This window comes from Ostrinia furnacalis, unplaced genomic scaffold (genome assembly GCF_004193835.3).
Source record: "Ostrinia furnacalis isolate ACB-3 unplaced genomic scaffold, ASM419383v2 OfSCF7580, whole genome shotgun sequence".
In the NCBI taxonomy this organism is placed as follows: Eukaryota; Metazoa; Arthropoda; class Insecta; order Lepidoptera; family Crambidae; genus Ostrinia; species Ostrinia furnacalis.
In genome coordinates this window covers 521207-544387 of record NW_021137819.1, presented here as the reverse complement: position 1 = coordinate 544387, position 23181 = coordinate 521207, and the positions used below count along the sequence as shown (strand labels likewise).

Genomic DNA, 23181 nt, shown 5'->3' with positions numbered 1-23181 from the left:
CTGTCACAGAAAAACAATATCGCGCGCGTATTTGCTCACCGTTTAGACCTACCCTGGACTACGACAAACATTTTAAAACCAAAATCAGCTCAATCGCCCCAGCCGTTCTCGAGTTTTAATCAGACTAACGAACATCAATTCATTTTTATTTATATACATAGATAGATATTGTAATTTCATACACTGACCAATTGACGATCCAATTGACTTTAAAACATACTATTAATATTACATGGAAAATAATAATATTATTTTAATTTACTCGAATACTCTCAGATATAATAAAAATAGTATTTCATATTCAGAATGCGAGCAACGGCACATCAATTTAAACACTATCTCCTGTTGTTGCAATATGCTTTTTTGCGAGTAAGGCCCGCCATACAAGAAAAGCTGTCGACACTAGTTGCTTCAAGCTGGCAGGTTAGGTTTTTTATGCGGAAAAAAGCAGGTATTTAGGTTTAAAGAGTTCGGGAAATACAGCAGCAGTCGGGCCTACGACTGCAAGAGCGGTCCGTGTATGTTGATCACTGGCTACCTGCTCAAACTGTCCATGTATGGCGGGCTAAAAATGGACAGTTTATGTGCTGGGCGACTAATGTTAGTGCCATTATATTGTCACTTCAAATAAGTGTCATTAGAATTGACATGGTTATAAATGCAAATAGATCATTGCACCGATTTTTTTTTAAGTTTTTGAGTTACTTTTAAGATAAAATTAATTTTTAGTCAGTCTTTCAATATAGTGGATCTTATGAAATATGAATGTAACCTAAAACGTTTTAATTTAAAAATAATAATATTGCACTATTAAAGCCAATTTTTCTCAGAATTTTTAGATCTCATGCCAATAATAGTTTTGAGTTCAACAAAAATAAATGCGTTGATCAAAAATTATAAATGACTTTAGAATGTATTATGCTTTAAACAACTTTTTAAGTTATTAATATTATACTCGTATATTGACTATCAAAAATATTATTATCAAATATCAGTTCGTCAATTTAGTTTTCTTAAAGCCAAGTGTATTGTGTGACACGATGAAAATATGAAATATAGATCAGTAAAGAGTCCCCTCTAATGAAATTAAACCATTATTATACAGTCATTATACCGACTTAGTGCTAAATAATCAGACGCCGCAAAGGGGCAAACATTTTCTATAAAATTATACTTAATCTTCCTCGGTCCCACACTGATGAAGATCTCGACCACATGTATTTGTCGAAAAATACCTACAAATGTAACAGTAGTGAATTATGGACCAGCGTCCGGCACCGGGTACCAAATGAGCGACCGACGCCGGCTGCCGAATCAGTGACCGGTGCCGGCTGCCGAATCAGCGACCGGCGCCGGCAGCGGAGGCATTCCCTACATATTATAGTGTTCCTCCACAGACTGCGGTCATAAGCTGTGTGGACCACATAAAATTATACAGGAGAGCAAAAACCGACATAGTGCCTGAATATTGGAGCATTTCTGTATACAACAAAATTTTTGACCGATTTGTATGATGTTCGCCCCTTTGCAGCGTAGGCGACAAGTTGTGTGACAACTTTTTTGTCCACTGGACTATTTAAATACAAATTGAGATTATACCACCGAAAAAAACAGTCATTATTTGTGTCTTTTCTACTATTAGCAACATCCTACGAAGATATAAAGAGATGAATCCATCTTATTTATTAATGCAAGAAAAAAATATCTACGTCATAGCATTAGATATGTCTTTTTTCAATTTCTCCAGTATCCGTTTCATGGGAAAGTATCTGTATTACCCTTTATCCCGAACATCCCTTGATATGATTATTTATTTAATTGACGTTAAATCGTTGTACGTTGCTAGAATATTATGTATAGTAGACATCAAAAATATATTTACAATGAACATTTTCAAAAATATCTACACATATTTTCCATTCATAAATTCATCCAAGGTAAATTTTCTTGGACAAATTTTGCTTTTAAATCACAATACATAAATTAAACTCTTGAATAAATAATTACGAAGATCTCAGACATTGAAAGAGACTAGATACGATCAATCATAGGAGCTGTCAAAATTCTGCATCACGTTAGGCTTCAACTACACCAACGCGTGGAGATCGCCTTCGCCGGCTCGATTAGGGTTGCCAGGCGTCTTGGCAGGACATGTTTGGCTTTTTAGGGACTTGTCCGGCCAAATATTGCCTTGTCCGGCCTGTCCGGCTTTTGTTAGGCTTTTTATTTAAGTTGAGCCACATAATCATATGAAGCGCACGCATCAGGATGTTGGTTAGCACTCATGAGCTGACACTAATTGCATTTAGGGTAAAATGTCCGGCCATATGAAGCACAAAGTCCGGCTTTTGTGATTTTGGACCTGGCAACCCTAGGCGCGATCAAAGGCCAATGACAGGTCGCGTGAACTGTCATAGGTCGCGCGACCTGTCATTGGCCCTTGATCGCGCCGGCGATGGCGATCTGCACGCGTTGGTGTGGCTCAAGCTTTAGAGATTGTTTGAGAAATATCGAAGTTTGACATCACTTGTGATCAGTTTTCATGAGAGTGATGGTAATGACCCGGTTCTCATGAAAACTAAATCAATTTCATACACGATTTATTAACGTCCTTTTTATGATAAAATTCAGTCCGGTCTTCTATTAAAAAAGAAAAGAAAATGTTTTGCGTACGGCTGTGACTTTTCACAAGTAACCTACATTTACGAATTTAATATCTAAGGATGAATGTATTAAAATTATGGTCCAGAAAGCGATTCTTATGACTATAAACGATGCGATAGATAAAAATGCTTATAAATCATGGATATGCTTGCTTATATCGCTTACTAAATGAAGCTTATTGTCGATTATTGTTGAAGTTTAACCGTAAGATTAAACAGATTTATTTTCTTATTTAACATAACTGAACAAAACACTATCCTATGTCACCTTAGTTAGGTTTTAATACTTACTACGCTACTTCATAACTAAACCGGTACCAGCTTATAAAAGGCAATGGGAATAGCTACCACACTATTTGGAAATTTATTAGCTTGAATTAAAGATCAACAATATAAAAGTAAATGCGAACACATCACAAAGACGGTGAATTAAATTGTTTTCTAGATTATTGGTGACTATTCTATCATCTACAAACATAGCTTATTAATAAGCGTTTTTTTAAGCAATAAAGGAGACCGGTTAACAATTAAAAGTTAACAGTTTGCCTTGTTTTTTAGCTAATAGTTGCTCTTAATTTTATGCAGGTGTGGTGGTCTGTAGACGCATTTGATAGCTTGTTAGTCTGAGTTGCACCAACTAACTATATTAGTGACCGTAACTATAACAATAGCCGGTGTTTTTTGTATGGAGTTTGACAGATTTTTGACGTTTGTCAAAGTTAAAGTAAGATGGTGCAACCCAGCCTTAGTGTCTTTAGCTCAATGTTATTTATGTTACGGTTAATGTGATAAATTGAAAATTATTAATAATAACCGGTTATTATGAATAATTACCGACAGTCGCGGTAAAAGTGATAAATTAATCACATTTAACAGTTATTATTTAATAATTCAAGCTTAGTACCAACAAATTTCATAAAAGAGAACAACATCTTGTGTACGTGCTCGTGTACAGCCAAACTTTTGAACGTTTTGATATCATATATTAATATAATTTGGCATAATGAGTTTGGAATGTTTCTTGCATAATATTACTTTTCCATGATGCCTATAACATAATTTTTTTATTTAAAGTGAAAAATAGGTTAAGGTGCGGCGGGGGTGGCCCTTGGGCCACCCCTAAGCCGCCTATCTAGTTTTATACACACATAAATGACCCCTCATATTAATCTCATTTACCAAATCATGCGGTAATTATTCATAATAACCGGCGATTATTCATAATTTTCACATTTATCACTTTGACCGTAACATTTATACTAACAAGAGTTTCATATCAAGGTATTGGTGAAATATAATTTCCTTGTAACCTACNGCCCTTGGGCCACCCCTAAGCCGCCTATCTAGTTTTATACACACATAAATGACCCCTCATATTAATCTCATTTACCAAATCATGCGGTAATTATTCATAATAACCGGCGATTATTCATAATTTTCACATTTATCACTTTGACCGTAACATTTATACTAACAAGAGTTTCATATCAAGGTATTGGTGAAATATAATTTCCTTGTAACCTACAGTTCTCACTTAATATAAATATCCACCACTTACGTTCACTCTAAGCTAGGGGCCAGGAATAGCGGATTGGGCGCTGTGTTCAAATTAGCAGATTGGAAAGACCGCTTGATGCTCACGTGGGGATATTGCTCACGCCATTCCAGGACCTGGAAAAGAGAAAATCACGTCTTTATGGTCGTTTTCTCTTTAGCATTGGATTGGATTGTCTTGATTAATGAAAAATTGCATAAATTAAAAATAAAATAATGTTTATTCACCTGAGATTCGTGTATTTGATCGCAGAAGCTGACATCCAATAGCCGCAGTTCTCGACATTCAGCTAAGATCCTGTAAATTAAAGAAATATATTATACTAGCTTTCCGCCCGCGGCTTCGCACGCGTGAAATTTCGTTTGTCACAGATCGTCATAAATTATAGCCTATATGTTATTCTGGATTATGAACAATAATACTGTAAAGTTTCATCAAAATCCGTTCAGTGGTTTTTGAGCCTATTCATTACAAACATACAAAAATAGGTACAAATCTTTCCTCTTTATAATATTAGTATAGATTTAAGTCCAGAAGGAAGTACGTAAACATTTATTTGAGGTCTTTGACCAGAGTTTGTTTGAAGTGATGACATACTATGTTACGGAGCCGTGATTTTTTACTACAGACATTATAAGAAGGTTGGTCACCCAAAGGACGACCGGCAGCAACGCTTGCAAGTCCCTATCGCACACTATCCAAGGAACAACTTGCGAAGTATATATAAAGTTATTATTATTTACTTACGCGTCACAGATGTCCGGAGTGACCGCCCGAACGCCGAGCAAGTCTAACTGGGCCAGCCTGGGTGCTTTCGGCAGCAACGCTCGCGTCGTAGCCATATAGTACAAGTTTTGCTTAGTTTGGGACTAGATGGCGCTATGTGAAATTTCTAATTATTTATTTATTATTTACTTACGATCTTTATTACACACGCCCCGTAGTGCTCCAAGGAAGTATATCTAAAGCTATTGTTATTTACTTACGCATCACAGATGTCCGGAGTGACCGCCCGAACGCCGAGCAAGTCTAACTGGGCCAGCCTGGGTGCTTTCGGCAGTAACGCTCGCGTCGTACCCATAATAGTACAAGCTTTGTTTAGTTTGGTACTAGATGGCGCTGTGTGAAATTTCTAATTATTATACTTACGCGCCACAGATGTCCGGAGTGACCGCCCGAACGCCGAGCAAGTCTAACTGGGCCAGCCTGGGTGCTTTCGGCAGCAACGCTCGCGCCGTACCCATATACTACAAGCATTGCTTAGTTAGGGACTAGATGGCGCTGTGTGATATTTCTAATAATTACTTACGCGTCACAGATGTCCGGAGTGACCGCTCGAACGCCGAGCAAGTCTAACTGGGCCAGCCTGGGTGCTTTCGGCAGCAACGCTCGCAAGTCCCTATCGCAGACGCCCCGTAGTGCTCCAAGGAACAGCTTGCGAAGTTCCCCGCCGGATAGCCATGCCAACCACTCGCCTGAACCACCCGCTTGGAGGCTGGAAAGGAAATGAATTCTTGATTATTTGACTATACTTGAACTACTGGATATAAAGAGGATAAGCTCTACTTTACTTAAAAATGGTCCTTCGAGCCGGATACCCAGCGAGCAACATGTTGTGACTATTATAAACAGCATGGTGTTTTCCACATAATAGTAAAAAGAAAGAGTATATGTATTCAAATAATAGTTTTTCCGGTATTACTGATTACTATTGTCAACAACCAATGTTGTTCATTTTCTTCCTTCTTTCATGAAACTGGGCATCAACATAAAGTGTCTATATTAGTCTAGTCTACTCGGCCAAGTCTTTGTCAGCATTTCCTTTCCCTTTACTAAGATTAAGATAAGACGTAATGTAACATACCACCATCCAACATCCAGTTCCTGCAAATTCCTGCAGTTCCCAAGCGCTCTGATTCCGTTTGGAGTTAGCGAGTAAGACTTCCAGAAGTCTACTGAAATCAGGTCAGGGCAATTTGCACCTAACTCCATCGCCACTTCGTCCATTGCGGATATCATTTTGCATGAACCTGGAATTTTGATATTAAATATTAGTAAGGTTAGCTTTTCTATTGTGTGCGTTGAATGAAACTACTGAGGTCACAATCTTGGTGTAAAAAGGACTTCGTTCTTAAGGCGGTTAATTTTCTTTTCTCTGTGAGTGAGATAAAATAGATCGACTTGGAAGTTTTAAGGGGTTTATGAGTACTACACCTCCATGAAAGAGCCTGATAAAATACCTTGGATTTTGTAGTGATCATGGCGTATTTTGATTGCGTAAATTATTTAGGTATTAAACTTGATTAAGTCAATGGGGGATGCTTAATTATATAGGCTGCGTTTTCTTTATGCGCAAGCATATCTCCCTTGTTTTATGCATAAGACATGCAACATAAATGTTACCCTTAAACCTATAGAGATAAGAAACAAAATCCAATGCGTACCAACATTAAGATGCTGCAGCCCCGGATTAGATCTGATAATAGCCACCGCTGCAGAAGTTGTTATATTAGTTCTGTAGAGATCCAGGCGTTTCAGCTTCTTCAAGGCAGAGAGGCACATCCAGTCTGTACAGCCAACGACAGACCGCAGACAGAGTTCTGTAATTCAAAGTTAAAGATTAGAATAAAATATGAAATAATTCAAAATGGCCAGTATTCATGTCTTGCGACCGCCAGACAAAAACAGTATTGTTTTTGTATCATAATATCTAAATTTGCATGTACGCTTCATGACCCAATGACAAGTAGAGTTCGAATATTACATATTGATATAAACTTTAAAAATATTAGCTTGGGACTAAAGTAAGTACTTGCGAATAGAATAATCAAAAATAATATATCAACGTCATTATGGTAAATGAGAATAGAAACAATATCAAGTATGTTTAATGTGGTAAAACCCTTTACATTTTTATTTAATTGCAAAAAAATAAAGTTCTTTAAATTGAATATCTGAGTCTTAAGGATTTGGCACATTCTATAAGTTCTAAAGTTCATACATAATGCGGACTGCGTTTACTTTGACCGCAGACCGCATCCAATGTGACAGATCCTTTACAGACGAATAAATCAATATTATTTATTTTTTATTCTGTACCTATAAATCAAGAAGTTAAATATTCAATATAATACGAAGCATTTCATATTCAACATCTTTGAATCAGTAAAATGAATAATTCTGAATAATATCATTGATATTTTTTAGAAAATGTTTTCATTCTGTACCTACTACAATATCCACAGAGTAATCTAATATTGTATTTACACAAAAACGATTCTGCGCCGCTCGCATCCAGGTACCTCCCGCGACCTTCACCAGATCGTCGGTCCACCTAGTGGGAGGCCTGCCCACGCCACGTCTTCCGGTTCGTGGTCGCCACTCAAAAACTTTCCTGCCCCAGCGGCTATCAGCTCTACGAGCTTGTGCCCAGCCCACTGCCACTTGATTTTAGCGATTCTGCGAGCTATGTCAGTCACTTTGGTTCTCCTACGGATCTCCTCATTTCTGATTCGATCACGCAGGTAAACTCCGAGCATAGCACGCTCCATCGCCCTCTGGGTGACCTTGAGCCTTCATATGAGGCCCATAGTAAGCGACCACGTCTCAGATCCGTATACCATCACTGGCAACACACACTGGTCAAAGACTTTTTTCTTGAGGTCTTTGTGGAAATAATTGGGGAGGCCTTTGTCCAACAGTGGACGTCTTTCGGCTGAAACGAACGAACGAATCTAATATTGACAAAAAGCAAATAGCAACAACGCCAACAAATATTTAACTAACCTTGTAAACAAGTAGAAGTGTCAATAATAGCTCTTAGCACCGAGTTGTCAACGAATTTGCAGCAATTCATCCGGAGATGTGTTAATTCCGCCCCACTGTCTCGTAGCAAACTGTGAAACAATATTACCTTGATTTAAATATAATAATCAAAACAAAAATTGCAATGGGTCTAAAATGTACCTTTTATTATCACTAGGTTTAGCACGCGGCTTCGCCCGCGTAAAATTTTGTCTGTCACAGAGAGACTTTATCGTGCTATAGGCCCTATGTCAAAAACCGGGATACAAACTATCTTAAATGTGTTTTGCCAGGACTGAAACTCCGTACCGAATTTCACCAAAATGGGTTCAGTGGATTAGGCTTGAAAGCGTTACAGACAGTATTACAGACGTAGGAAAGCAAACATCCCTAATATTTGGTTCATACTATGTTTGTCTGGACTTATTATGAAGCAGATGAAACATAAAAAATCAATATTTTAGATCCACTGACCCCTAAGCATATTGCGTTTTAACTTTGAAAATAACAATGTAAAACACCATGAACTCATCAATATAAGCTACATAATGTGTCGACAATTAAACTAGCAATCATAGAAACGCAATTTGCAAAGGCATTGTTTACATCAGTTGTAAACAAACGTGTATCAATGATTAGCAGCCCAACTGATTTTTTCTGACTATGAAATGACGTTGAGTATTCCTATTCAGTATCTACGTATTGAATTTTCTATGTATGTTTTAATTCTTCCAGCCTTTGTGTAAGTTTCAAAAACGGACAGTTGATGGATTAGTGAGAGCGTTCTTTTAATCCCGTACACGTGCAGGATTCGTTATACATACGTAGACACGTGTGAACCTAGCTAAGAAGGGCGAAATACGACTCTAATAGACATTATTTATTAGAAATGAGATCGATATTTCCAGTTTCTAGCGCCTTCCATATCGTTTAAAATACTAATTGGCCAAACAATTACTTTATCAAAATCAGTCATTGTCAAAAGTTTAGACGCACTCACACCAACAGACTTTTAAAACTAGTCAACCCGACTTTGTTGTCCACTGTTTATAGTAGCCTCAATTAAAAGGTAAATCGTTAATTCTTTGTCATCAACGTACTTACTTGACCACGTAATTGGGTTGGATCATGCGATGGCTGCCGCACCAGGAAAGATCCAACTTCTGTAGGAACTTGCATCGCATCGACAATGTGACTAGAACCTGCAAACATAGTAAATATGTCATCATCTTTCATTGTTTAACACTTTATTGTTCATCGAAGTGATAAATTGAATGAATGGAATGCAATATAGATATTGACTATTAAAATTCTTTATCACACCCTTTTCAGGACATTAATACACTTCCATCAACATCTTCGATCAACATGGAAAGCATTGGGGGAGGCCTATGTTCAGCAGTGGACGTCCTATGGCTGAAATTATGATGATGAATACACTTCCCAAGCACATATTATTTGACTTTCCAGCGGGCTATTATACTATGTTATAACTGTCGCAGAATCTATAAAAATACGAGTGAGTAAATAAAAACTCAAATGGAGGCCATGTCTCGGTAAATGTAACGACCCACCATTGTCATAATTTATTTTATTTTTATGTTTTATATGATGTCATACAAAAAGTTGTTGCATTTAAGCACCCAGAACGGATCAGACATTTTTATCATGTTGTATAATGAATTGAGCAATTATAATTATTTACATGCTTTTCTATGATTCCAAACAAACCACGTTATCTGGAAATTAAACGGGTTTAATTTAACCTTTATTCTCTAAACTGGTTTAAGAAAAAAAAGAGTCATCGAGACGTTCGAAATAGGAATCGATTGTAAAAAAAAACTTTTAATGTTTCTGCTTTTTTTAGTCTTTATAGTGCAACTTATTTTCGTCAAAACTAGTAAACTTTTAAATAAGAGTATTATTTAAAGACGCTTATAGTATTTATTTGCATAAACCTTTGTAAAACAGTCTCCTATAACTTATTTAAGATAGATTGTTTTGCCAAAAATAGTCGTTTTGAAGAACAAAAGATTCAATGTTCGAGACCTTGAGGCATTCACGTGAGGCTATGAGATAATGAGCATTATCAGACATAGTCATAAGGTCAAAAAAAGTTGGCAACTAATCAATGACGGAGATATTATCATAACAATGGAACATGTCAAGACTTTATAATCGCGGAATATACTGATTAATAACGAAATCTCAGAAACAATAAAACCTACAAACTTGAAATTTGGCAGGTAGGTTCCTTATAGGGTGTAGTAGACATCTACTACAGACTAATTTTACGAAACTCCACCCCTGAGGGGGTAAAACGGGGTCCACGCGTACAAAGTCGCGGGCGGCCGCTAGTAATAATAATCTAAAGTTACAGCAATATGAAGGCATAAGACCGGGAAAAGACCCAATCCGTAAAAATATGAACTTCACAATCCGATCAACCTTGTAACGCTATGAAATCACCTTATTTCTCCATAATACCGAATCTTGTAATATTCATTATAAATCACAATACACACGTGTAGTTGAATGTCAAGGACACAGTAACAAAGTAATACGAATTCCCAAATAAGGCAGAGCCACGTGACAGAAGTTTCCATCTAATACAAATAAATAAATACAGACGACGCTAAAACGGCTGCATCTTATGTAGTTGTATTAGGACCTGTTTTGCAAATAATATTTATAATTTTACAAGCTTTTGACGGTACATAATGAATGAATATTATCATACTTCAATCCACTGTTAGTCATCAATGCATGCTTCTGGCTTCGGCTAGTTCAGTGATTCTCCCACCACACGTTCGTCCTATTAACTTCCAACCAATACAAATTGGGTGTTATTTTGTTTTTTTTTTTTTAAAACAAAAGAAGCAAAACTTATTTTGTTGCAGGATTTCGGAATAATTTATTCATAAGTTAAAACTAAAAAGCTATCCAAAAATTGAAATACCTAAATTCATAATTATTACACTTACGTTAGAGTACGAAAGGCGAACTTAGTCGATTCTCTCCTAGTCAACCTTTGATTCTATTCTCACCTGTGACTGCACACAATGCCAATATGGCCGAAGATCGATGCTGCGATACAGAATGGAATCCGATGCGAGCCTGTTGAAGTGCCTGTTCACTTGAGCGCATCGGCACAACGACTGTATGTCCAGGTACTTCATCACGCATAGTATTGTTTCATCCTGGAAAAGAAATCAATGTATGAGTAGCACCCAAACTATGCCGTTTTATTTAGCACTCTTCGGAGTAAACCCATCCCATAACAGCATAGCATAGCATCGCTTACATTTAAAGTGAGGACACCATAATTATGATCATTGTATGTTGTCCCAGTTCGTAAGGAAATCACTGTAGGAGTGATTTTTCGGCGAACTGTACCATCGGCAAAAAGTACGGTTAAATATTTATTTTATTCTATTTTTAGCATTTTTGTTGTTCATATCTGTAACATCATCTGTGAATCACGGTTTATGAGATCAGCCCGGTGACCCGTGAAATTTTCAACTAGGCAGCTCTTCAATAACAATAAAAACATTAAGGTCAACATCAATTAATTCTTTATTATCCAATTATTTCTGTACCTACATTACTCAAAGGTCAGGCGACCCAAACGCCCGTTTGCCCTTTCGTCTATGGCAAAATAAAAATAAAACAATAAATATTATCGAGCGACTGCGACACGTGAGTCACGTGATCTTATGGAATTCGTGGGGCTACTCCGAAAAACATTATCCGAAGTTTGTAATGTTGCCATCCCTCTCGAAGATCTCACACAAAGTGAGATGCCAGCATGGGCGACGATGACATATAAACCCGAAACTACGTAAACAGCGTTTGGAGTAGGCCCCCTGTGTAACAAAGAGTTTTCTATTATGTAACAAGTAATTTTCCCTGTGTTTATATTTTTATGCGTTTTTATAAGATTATAGTGAAGATACAAAGGCTCAAATCTTTCTATTACTATGATGTTCTGTGTATCGATTATTTTCATCATAATCAGGTCATTAGTATTCACTGCAGGAACACCACTCTCCAGTTTACCAGCGACAAGTGGAGAATTTATTTATTTATTTAAGGCTCACAAAACAAGTTACAGTCATATTCAGGCACAGATAATATTCCATAGATTAATCCAAACCGCAACTCTAAACATGTGTGCACAGAATGAATTGAAAATGATGAAATAAAGAGGGTAAGTAGTGTTAGTTTAACTTATTTTATGCTTAGTATTTAATGTTAATAAGTGTTATTAAAGTTTACAAAGGACAACTTGACTTTATATTCAGGATATCTCTCCTGAATTTGGACAGCTTAGAACAGAATATGTCCAAAGAAGAGTGTTCAGTGACAGTGTCATTATAAAGTCTGCACATTCTTTGGTTTTAATTTGGTCTCCACTTCCCACTCTGGCCAGACGGGTTGAGAAATATAACAAAGAAAATCTCTTCATGATAAAAATATGTAAATAAAATCATTATGACCACTAGCTAGATAAAGAAATATAGTCGCAATAACATCGTATTGGGATAGGCGAATAGTGACAGTTCATACAGATAAGAACAAACATAAATCATTGCTTCGATATAATTATACCAGCAGCATCAATTAAGCAGTTGACTAATGTATACTTAATGCGTAATTACTAATTTCTAACAAGCTTAGGCTTATTCAAGCTGACCTTGGATAGAAATTAAATGCACTTAAACTATTAATTAGTTTATTCTTAAGCCCTACTTACAGAAGGGGATATCTCCATCATCATCATTAGTAATAATTCGTACTAGACACATTTTTTCCCTATATCAGGCTACTTAGTCGTATAAAATTATAGATTTTTACATAAAATAGCCGTAAAACAATCTTATCGCAATACACGCTTGTTCTGCAAATTATAGCAAAATGCAATGTAAAACACGCAAAACCTCATAAAAAATAATAATAATAAAATTCCTACTTCTACATTCGTAGAAACGTGAAGAATGTTTTATGCTAAGACCTATGGTGACACGACTGAGTTACCGTAGGTCAGGGTTGGCGCGCTTCCACCAGAGGATTTATTACCGTGCATCATAGACGTCAAATAGTTTATGATTACTGCTGTCTAGATATAAATAGAGATGTCCGGCGTATGTCTAGATATAAACAGATTGTTAGTGGGAGGGGCGATCCTAAACGACATAATGGGTCATACAGGGTGTTAGAGGTGGGTAACTTGGTTTTTTCACTATCCGGTCATTTAGTTTCCTATGTAGGAACACGAGAACACGGCCCTCTCTAAGCCAGAGACCAAATAAGAATTTGGCCTTTCTTCCCCACACTGACCAGATGGGTTGGCGAAGCCTTATATTCGCATAATTCTCCTTTAGTCGACTATTACGACATTCACGAGAAGAAAGTGGGTAGTCCTATTCTACCCAACCTGAATCTCAAAACCAGGTGAGAGTAACGCCCGTATTCACAAACATTTCTATGAGGTCTCACAGTGCGCGTGGACGCACAGGGTGACACACGAACCAATCTCAAGAGCTCTATTCAACGCTGTGTGTTCGATTTTCTGCTTCAATCAAGCAAGCATCGTTTGTGAATACGGGCGTAAGGCCCGGTTTCCACTAAAGCGAAGAAGAAAAGACACAAGAGGAGATGTGTTTTGTATAAGCAATCAGATTTCGGTATTCCCACATCTCCTCTCCGCTCAGCTTCAGTTCGGAAGTATTCAAAAACATCTCCTCTCATCTCCTGTCCACTTTGGTAGAAACCGGGCCTTAAGAAGTTTACATTTATTTAAATAAGTGATCTACATTATAATATAACTCTTAAAACTTACCGGCAGCCGATGGAAATCCCCTAGCGGCGGGCCTGTGTCAATACGGTTCAAGTTCGCGGCTAAAGTCGGCGGGACCACAGCCTCGTGCAGATTCGACGCCATGATCCGATTGAGCAACTGGCCTGCGAACAAAGGCGCTTGTGTAATGTTGATTGTGATGTGAGGAAGAATCGTCGGCTAATTAGTGACGTGTGTAACAAGATAGCGTAAGCAATGACGTGGAATTAGAAAGTAGTTTTTTTTAATATCTATTCACATTGTTTTAAGTATGTTATTTAAAATGTATTTGCCAGATACTGAAAGCGTGAGACGTAATGGGGCGAATACTTTACTAGTGGAAACAATGCAATCTTTTCATGATATTTCATATAGTACCTAGATCCACTTTAGGTACTATATTTTCTAAAGCACTTTTAATGCATTAATGTAAATAATAAATTAAAATAAATTTACAAACGCACTTATAAACTGACGTGTTTATTTAAAAATTAAATGTAAAAGATAAAAAGAGCGAAATAAAATTGTTCACCGGAGAACAATAACAAAAGAACACAGCGCAAACATTAAAATATTTTCTGTTATCTTTTTCTACAACGACCTTTTTAGTGAAAAAAAAACAAAACACGGCAGTAAACAACGATGCAATTAAAAATGCAATCGAAGACCGGCCCGTGTTGTTATGTAAACGCGGCCTTGAACGTGATCTCGTGATCGCTATCGTTAACGCTACAGCAATCGAGAAGCGATAATTTATTTTTAAAATTCTATGTTTAAAAAATTACAAACACTTAAAAATAGAATGCTAATCTTTTGCCTTAATTTCCGCTATAACGTCAAAAAAAAGAACTTAAGATAAACCTATTTGATAGAAAGGGAAGTAATTTTGCTTTAATGAGGATGAAAAGATCAGAAATCATAAAAAAAAAGATAAGTCCAGCTGTTAAATATTTTATAGAGGAGTCTAGCTGTCTCACAAATAGAGTATGTAATTTTGTATTGACCGATAGCAACTTAACGACTATCGGCTCTACCAAGGAGTTCCAACACCATCAATTTTGAGTTCTAACTGAGTCCCTTCTTCTTTTCTTAAGTGATACAATAATCCAAGCCTTTTGACATAACTGTTACGACAACTAGGCGGGGAAAATATTAAGTCTTAGTAAATTTTACACCCAGACTTACATTTTCGTTCCGTATATCCGTACGTTCCATAAGTTACTGAATATTAATGGTAGTTAGGTAAAAAACTCAACCTTGGCCTAATGGGCGATTGTCTATTTATTGCTTAGCATTAACTATAGATTCGCGTCATTTTACTCATATCTAGGTTTTAATGATAACTAATGTTTTAAAATGTTTAAATAAAAACAATTTTACAAAAAATCCTTCAAATATCACGGCTTCAAATCAATTCTACTCTGTCCCATTTTAAGACAGTTGAAATCAATTCAGCAGCTGCAAAAATGTCGAAATAATCATAAATATTCGATAAGTTGACGAATAGAAGACATTCTTGAAGCATTTGAATACAATCACATATTTTATGAAATCTCACCAATCATAAGCGCCTATGAGGCCCTATACAGTCTTATGCAGATAATAATATTCCCTGATGCCGTTTCTGTGTTTTTGGTCTATCTATCATCGCCATTTACTGGAGCTCATGCACGCATCTCGTATGCTAAATCCGATAATACGGAAATTACGTAAGGAAATAACCTTTAGGTTTTTTTAATATTAGTTTATTAGGGAATTGTAAGCTTATTAACCGACTGTCGAAAGAAGTGATTCATGTACGGATTTGAATTAAAAAAAATAGAAAATACGTCTAAAGACAGCTTTTATGTTTAGTAATGCCTTGCACCATGGTGATAAAATAACATTTAAAAACGGTTCCAAATACTCATTCATACCTTTTTCGACAACTGGCTGAGTCTTCTTGAAGAATAGCGACGAGTAAGAGAAGTTGTTCTTCATTCGGACTAGATTCGGAGGCTCCCTGCCTTTTAGTAACACAGCGTCTAACTCAGTGTAGTACGGCAATAGTTTGTGGTTGAACTCCAGCCTTAGTATCCTGTAATAATAATAAATTAAAATAAACTGTTGTAGAACTACCCATTCATAAATTCAAAGCACATATTAAAAGTACCTTAATGAAAAAGGGCTACTATAAAGTCGATGATTATTAAAAGATAAAAATGTTTGGGATGCGTAACTAGTTAGCCTAGTTCGCATAAATATTTATAACTATGTATTTTGAAAACCTGTAAACCTTTGAAAAAGAGGCTGACAATAGTGTCCGAGTTTCTTGCGCTGCTTCTTCTCAGCACTGGCCCATTTATTGTCCTGAAGCAGTGGTAGGGTTAATACTGGGACGTGTAAAAGTGCTTTTTTAAAGCCTACTTACAGAAATAAATGAGTTTTATGAGTTTTTATTAAGAAATGTTTCTTAAGAATCTGTACTTCTGTACTACTATTATAAAGCTGAAGAGCTTGTTTGTTTGTTTGTATACTTGGACGCGCTAATCTCCGGAACTACTGGTCCGATTTGAAAAATTCTTTCAGTGTTAGATAGCCCATTTATCTAGGAAGGCTATAGGCTATACAACATCACGCTACGATCAATAGGAGCAGAGCAACAATGAAAAATGTTGCGAAAATGAGTTTTCACGCGTACGAAGTCGCGGGCACAGCTAGTTTATTTCATATAATTACGCAAGACTAGAATTCGTAAACAAAAGCAATTGATAATATTCAGTAATTCAAAATGAGATATTATTGGAATTGTTATTATAATAAAACAGAATAATGTTTTGACGAATGCGACCGTCTGTTGGCATTTGACCTTAGTTATTAAAATAATGTTTTTTTCATGTCAAAGTCAAAGTCAAAATTTCTTTATTTGTTTGGACTAATAAATAGTTCTTACAAATCGTCATTTTGCTCTTAAGGAGCCTCTAAATGTCTCATAATCTTTTTACCCTACCAGCGCTTCGAGACCAACATTTGGCAAGTGCTGAGAAGAAGCGCCGCAACAAACTCAGTCACCACTGTCTGCCGGTTAATATAAATAAATAGAAATAGTAGTAGTAGGTACATTCGATTCAGGAGCAGTTCACTGAATTTACCATGCATTCTTGATATTCTTCATGATATTCTCATCTCATTGTCTGATTTTATTCTCATGTTTTCTGTAAGTATAAAAACTTTTACTGTCGCCACAACACCAGACTAGAGGATTACATTTTATTGTAAAACAGAACCTATCACAAATACAGTGTAAGATGTAGGTAAATACAGTCAGCTTCAAATATGTAGTTCGTGACACCCAAAGTAGCCAAAAAGTTCGCAACACGTCTTTGTTACAATAGGATTGTGTTGTCACCTTTTTTTGACATTGACTGTACCATCATCTGTGCCTAAATTATTTGTTTTCATTGCCCCGACTGAGTCATGTTGTGAAAAGGGGTAACGTAATTGGTTAGGGGACATTTAGTTGCATATTTTTATCGTCGTGACTAAATTTAAAAAACCTACACTAAAAAGTAGAAAAATAATTACTAATTACCTACTTATTTATTAGGACGAATTATTAATATTTATGTAGGTATACCATGTTTGATACTTCTGGAGTCGGTGCCAAGATTATGAAACATGTAAAGTTTGCCTGCACCACACTTTTTTTTTAAATAAAATTTTACTTATTTCTTGCTTTTTAGTTAACTAATTATTACCTTGATGTTACCACTGAAGGTAGGCAGTAGAGACCATATTCTTCATGTCTAGTGTAAAATAATATTCCCTACAAAATACAGGTTACCATATAGGAAACCTAAAAAGACCTTAAACCGTCAGCCCACCTTAAAAACATGAAAAAATACAACTATTGGTCTATTTGTACTTATAATATTTAAAGAATTATCCTACAACTCCTAGCATTAAGGAGTTGTACCTACCATGACCAGTTTTTCTTCAAATTCGCATGAAACCACCCTTTTGATAATACCTATTCAACAAAAAAATAATCGTTCAAATTGGTTCATAATCGGCGGAGATATTGCGTATAAAAAAGTTCATCCCCAATTTTCCACCCTTGGGGGTATGGTATACCTACATAAATATTAATAATTCGTCCTAATAAATAAGTAGGTACTTAGTAATTATTTTTCTACTTTTTAGTGTAGGTTTTTTGGAGTCGGTATTTTTTTTTAAATAAAATTTTACTTATTTCTTGCTTTTTAGTCAACTAATTATTACCTTGATGTTACCACTGAAGGTAGGCAGTAGAGACCATATTCTTCATGTCTAGTGTAAAATAATATTCCCTACAAAATACAGGCTACCATATAGGAAACCTAAAAAGACCTTAAACCGTCAGCCCACCTTAAAAACATGAAAAAATACAACTGTTGGTCTATTTGTACTTATAATATTTAAAAAATTATCCTACAACTCCTAAGCATTAAGGAGTTGTACCTACCATGACCAGTTTTTCTTCAAATTCGCATGAAACCACCCTTTTGATAATACCTATTCAACAAAAAAGTAATCGTTCAAATTGGTTCATAATCGGCGGAGATATTACGTATAAAAAAGTTCATCCCCAATTTTCCACCCTTGGGGATGAAATATTTTCTTCAAATTCGCATGAAACCACTCTTTTGATAATACCTATTCAATAAAAAAATAATCGTTCAAATTGGTTTATAATCGGCGGAAATATTGCGTATAAAAAAGTTCATCCCCAATTTTCCGCCCTTGGGGGTTGTTTTTTTTATTATGAAATTTAAATGGGACCACCCTTGAGGTATTACCTATATGCCGAAAAAAGATTTGTGCAAATCGGTTCATAATTGGCGGAGTTATCGCGTAACAAACATAGAAAAAAAAAACATACGGGTCGAATTGAGAACCTCCTCCTTTTTTTGAAGTCGGTTGAAAACAGTTACGAGTCTGAAACAGTTGAAGTTCATTCAATTAATTTTGATCAAAGGAAAATTATATTTTCGTGTTTGTTACGCTAAAACACTTGATTCTAAAATAAAGAACATGATAATTGGAAAATATTATGTAACTAGCGGCCGCCCGCGACTTCGTACGCGTGGATCCCGTTTTACCCCCTTCATCTATCTTACGCGGTTTAGATTTTTTCATACAAATGTTTTTTCCCGCTAACTCCCGTTCCCGTGGGAATTTTGCAATATCCTGTTGTAACTAAGCTTTAAGTTTACTATTCTACCTGCATGCCAAATTTCAAGCGTCTAACTTAAGCGGTTTAGATTTTTCATACAAAAGGATTTTCCCGCTAATTCCCGTTCCCGTGGGAATTCCTAAGTATACTATAACCTGTCCAGGAGTATGAAGAATAATTGTACCAAGTTTCGTTAAAATCCGTCTAGTAGTTTTTGTTTCTATAAGGAACATACAGACAGACAGACAGACAGACAAAAATTTTACTGATTGCATTTTTGACATCAGTATCAATCACTAATCACCCCCTGATAGTTATTTTGAAAATATATTTCATGTACAGAATTGACCTCTCTACAGATTTATTATAAGTATAGATTATTATTTTTTTGCGGAATTCAAATCAATCCACCTGCCTTTCCAAAAACACTTTCCCTGTTTCGGAAGGCGTTAAGCAGTCGGTCGATATAATAGAACCATGTCAGAAGCCTCATAAAGTTTGTTATCAACCAAGGTCGTGACACCATTGTGGCCAAAGCGATTCCGATATGAACTACTCATATAATACAAAGAATGTGGCACATAGCTGCACTATTTCGTGGGTATTTTAATTTAAGAGTGGTGCATAGCGGAAATAACCGATAATAAGTGATGTCTACCAGGGATGTTATGGATATGAAGTTTCGGATATGGATACGGTTACGTATATTAGAATAATATTATACCGGTTTCGGTTGCGAATAGTTAATCATTTCGGATTATCCGAAAGTTTCGGATAATTTCAGTTTCGCATATTTTTAATAAGCAAGATGCTGCGCGACACACAACCACTTTATGTTCTATGACGGTACCTATGATAAAGGCAAAACAGGCAGGGTATATCAGAATGGTGCCAGGGGATGCCAGACAAGTAAAAAATATTAAGATTTAGACTCCGTCTTTATCCGAAACTTTTGAATCGGTTTCGGTTACGATTACGGATATTTTTTTTATTTCGAATATCCGATAGTTTCGGTTATGCTTACGGATATCCATAACATCCCTGATGTCTACTTAGAATCTGTTTCTTTACCTGGTCGGAGCATTCATCTGTCTGATGGGCGGGCTGAAGATCCTGGGCGTGTCACCAACATACTCCGGTTCTCCTTCCCACAGCAGGGTCCAGGATGTCGGTCCCCGTGCCCAAATGCGGACCAGGGCACCAGGGTTGTATGTCTCGAAGACTGACACCTCCATCGGGTAGACTGCTCGCTCAAACGACACTTCTGCCGAAAGCAACGTTGTTTGCAAGGTGGAACGACAGAACTTAGTCAGTGCTGGATTAAGGCCCAGACCAGATCACACGGTGAAACGCAACTGCAACGAAACTGCAACTACTAGTTACTTTTGAGTTTGACCAGTTCAAATCGGTTTCAAACTGGTCGCGTCATGTGTGGTCTCTCAACGGACGCTATGGCAGAAACTTAGATGCAACTCAAAAGTAACTAGCAGTAGCAGTTTCGTTGCAATTGCATTTCACGTCTGTTCTGGGCCTTAGACGAACTTAATGCCCTAGCCCTAAGCAATCCATACCTATGTGACAAATTTTTAAGTGGCCCCTCTATAAAAACAAAATTAATTTGTACCCATAGGGGTCACTTAAAAATTAGGGATTGATGGTGAAAACGGGCATAACCCTCTTAACTTATCCTACTATCGTTGTTTAGAAAAAATAACGTATAATGATTGCAAATTGAAATGCGAATAGCGACTTGTACATGTCTTAAATTCGTGGAATATTTGTAGTTTTTATAGATGACCCGCACGATGACCCCCAAGACATGATGCCATAACTAAGCAATTGCATAATTTGCGGTAAATCCGGTACTGAGCAGAGAGAACGAGAAAGGAAGCTTCCACCCCTCTCACTCACGGTATATGGTTACCATAACAGTAATTGCTGAAGCCGGACAAAAGCTTCAAAAACTTTGAACTTTGAGTTTTTTTCCTCAACACCTCTGAAAACACTCCTTTAATGGGAAACTGTTTCTTTGTTTCGAAAAAACTTAATGAAAATAGGGAAACATTTTGGGCTGCCTTAATACAACCACTTGGGGGACTGTTTAAGTTCTCAAAAGGATTGTAACTTCGTGTTTGTAGTCTCGTGACTTCAACCAACAATAAATTACCACCAAAAACTGTTCAAGCAAAAAAATACAAAGGCTGGGTTGCACCATCTTACTTTAACTTTGACAAACGTAAAAAATCTGTACAACTCCATACAAAAAGCACCGGTTATTGTTAAAGTTACGGTCAAAGTAAGTTGGTGCAACTCAGCCTAAGTCTTAACTATTATTAGTCATTATCTTTTCACCCCTATTGTCCATTCTAATGCCAAAGTATTTTTACAGTGAACTATCAGAAAGCAATTGTTATAGGCTACAATCAAACCAAATATTTACATAATGAATGGAAAAATCCATAAATTCGTAGCAGAAACACCCACATAATGCAGGCAGAAATATGTTGTAAGTTTGTGTATGTCATTCATAGCCATAAATATAGGTATTTTAACCATTTTTTTTTTTTTTTTTTTTTTTTTTATACACAACGAGGAAGCTCTTGGCCTGTATCTCACCTTTTTTTTTTTAATAGTTTTCAGGATTTTTCCAAGATCAAGTGAATCATTTATCATTGATTAGATAAGTAACAGAATGACCTAATGTTTGTCTATGCCTACATAAGCTATACAGAGACAAAACTGTGTACTAAGCTTGTAGATGTAATTTTGGTATCTCAGTAAGAATAATTACATGTTAGAACCAACACATTGTATAAATGAACCTAATTTTAATGTAATTTTCATTCAAAAATCACCATTTAATAGTAATACCTGAACAATTTTCACACAAACATGTATTGTTATACTTACTCAAATACATTAGGTACACACAAATCAATAATGGCTTTCACACTGCAGATGCTAGAGATTCTGGTAAGTCAGTAACATGGTTTTTATAACACTGGCTGGCTATGAATGACTGTGATTTTCTTATTTTATATACAACATACAGACACAGGAATATTTTGTTTTCCAGTAAAATAAATTGCATACACACCTACAAAATCCTGGCTGGTTATGGCACTGCTGTTCTGGGGCATGTAGTCCTTCTGAGCGGAAGGGGCTTCTTCCCACCATGTGCCGTAGGTTCGCTGATAAATAGTTACACACATTATTTAAAACTTTCATATAATTTTTTTCATCTTGACTAATTACTAGAAAATTGGAATTTAGGACACAGCAAACATGAAGCATTGCTTGGAAAGATTTATGCCTACTTTTTTTAATAAGAATACAGATTTGGTTTAAAGCTATGGACAACACAGCTTTTGATAAATGAACCTAGAATTATCGTAATTTTCAATAGTTAATAGAATTTTTAACAGCGGTGTACATAAAAACTGTTCAGATTGATAGGAAACTAGGTATTTGTGTAGGCACTGCGCTCGATTAAGGTAGCAAAACAAACAACAAAATAAATAAACAAAAAACCCTGACCTCTGAATACTTTTAAACAAAATGCTACACTTTTTCCCAAATAAAACTTACCATTACAAAAGCTTGTGGATAGTCGCCATAATCTGGAAAGTTCGAAGGTGGCCCACGAAGATTGAAAGCGGTATACGAAACACTGATTTCGCTTCCGTACTGCGAACTAAAATCTTCAACATTTTGCACGAATTGCTCTATTATTTGCGGTTCTCGATCTTCATCGTCCGGATCTTCTTTAAACCAAAACAAAGATGATATCACATCTGAAGCGCTTTGCATTGTTTTAGAAAATAAACTCACAACGATGGAAAAATACAAAGCCAAGAACAACAAAAATATTTGCGAGAAACGACTGTTCTTTCGCTCGTTTTTCACTCGACTCGATTGATGAAAACTTTTTTGACAGTGACAATGACATCCATCTCTTCGTTTAGAAACAGGGTTTGAATTTGAATTTTGTATTTACTTACTAAGTTATCGATTGGAATCAATTAATTATCAAATGATTAAATTAATTTATGACTCGTGACAAAAAGCGGGCAGAGCAGCTATACAATGTGAGTCTTGATGAAGTGCACAAACGAAAATAGATGAA

The 23181-nt window shown here is 36.2% G+C and overlaps 1 protein-coding gene across 3 annotated transcripts; it reads right to left on the bottom strand.

Annotated features, from left to right (window-relative positions):
* Positions 1 to 3860: 3860 nt before the first annotated feature.
* Positions 3861 to 22965, bottom strand: Fbxl4 (F box and leucine-rich-repeat gene 4). 3 transcript variants are annotated; one of them, XM_028321805.1, is made up of 14 exons: positions 22644 to 22965; positions 22153 to 22246; positions 20127 to 20319; positions 15778 to 15938; positions 13865 to 13986; positions 11070 to 11222; positions 9127 to 9224; positions 8005 to 8114; positions 6663 to 6818; positions 6083 to 6248; positions 5528 to 5713; positions 4446 to 4515; positions 4185 to 4334; positions 3861 to 3973 (listed from the first exon to the last, which is right to left on the bottom strand). In XM_028321805.1, exons 1-13 carry the CDS (start codon positions 22863 to 22865, stop codon positions 4224 to 4226), a joined length of 1842 nt encoding a protein of 613 aa, XP_028177606.1. In that variant the 5' UTR covers positions 22866 to 22965; the 3' UTR covers positions 3861 to 3973; positions 4185 to 4223. The 3 variants fall into 3 exon arrangements, with proteins under 3 accessions (XP_028177606.1, XP_028177604.1, XP_028177607.1); XM_028321803.1 differs by lacking the exon at positions 3861 to 3973 and having other exon boundaries at positions 4125 to 4334; XM_028321806.1 differs by lacking the exon at positions 3861 to 3973 and having other exon boundaries at positions 4125 to 4334; positions 20127 to 20316.
* Between the last annotated feature and the right edge of the window lie 216 nt (positions 22966 to 23181).

Bases quoted from the DNA above. Each gene is read 5' to 3' on its own strand.
- Fbxl4 (XM_028321805.1), bottom strand. From the start codon at position 22,865: ATGCAAAGCGCTTCAGATGTGATATCATCTTTGTTTTGGTTTAAAGAA. The intron at 8,115-9,126 runs GTAAGTACGTTG...ATTGTTTCACAG, and splicing joins CAACCCAATTACGTGGTCAA to TTTGCTACGAGACAGTGGGG. The intron at 6,819-8,004 runs GTTAGTTAAATA...TTTGAATTACAG, and splicing joins CACTTCTACTTGTTTACAAG to AACTCTGTCTGCGGTCTGTC.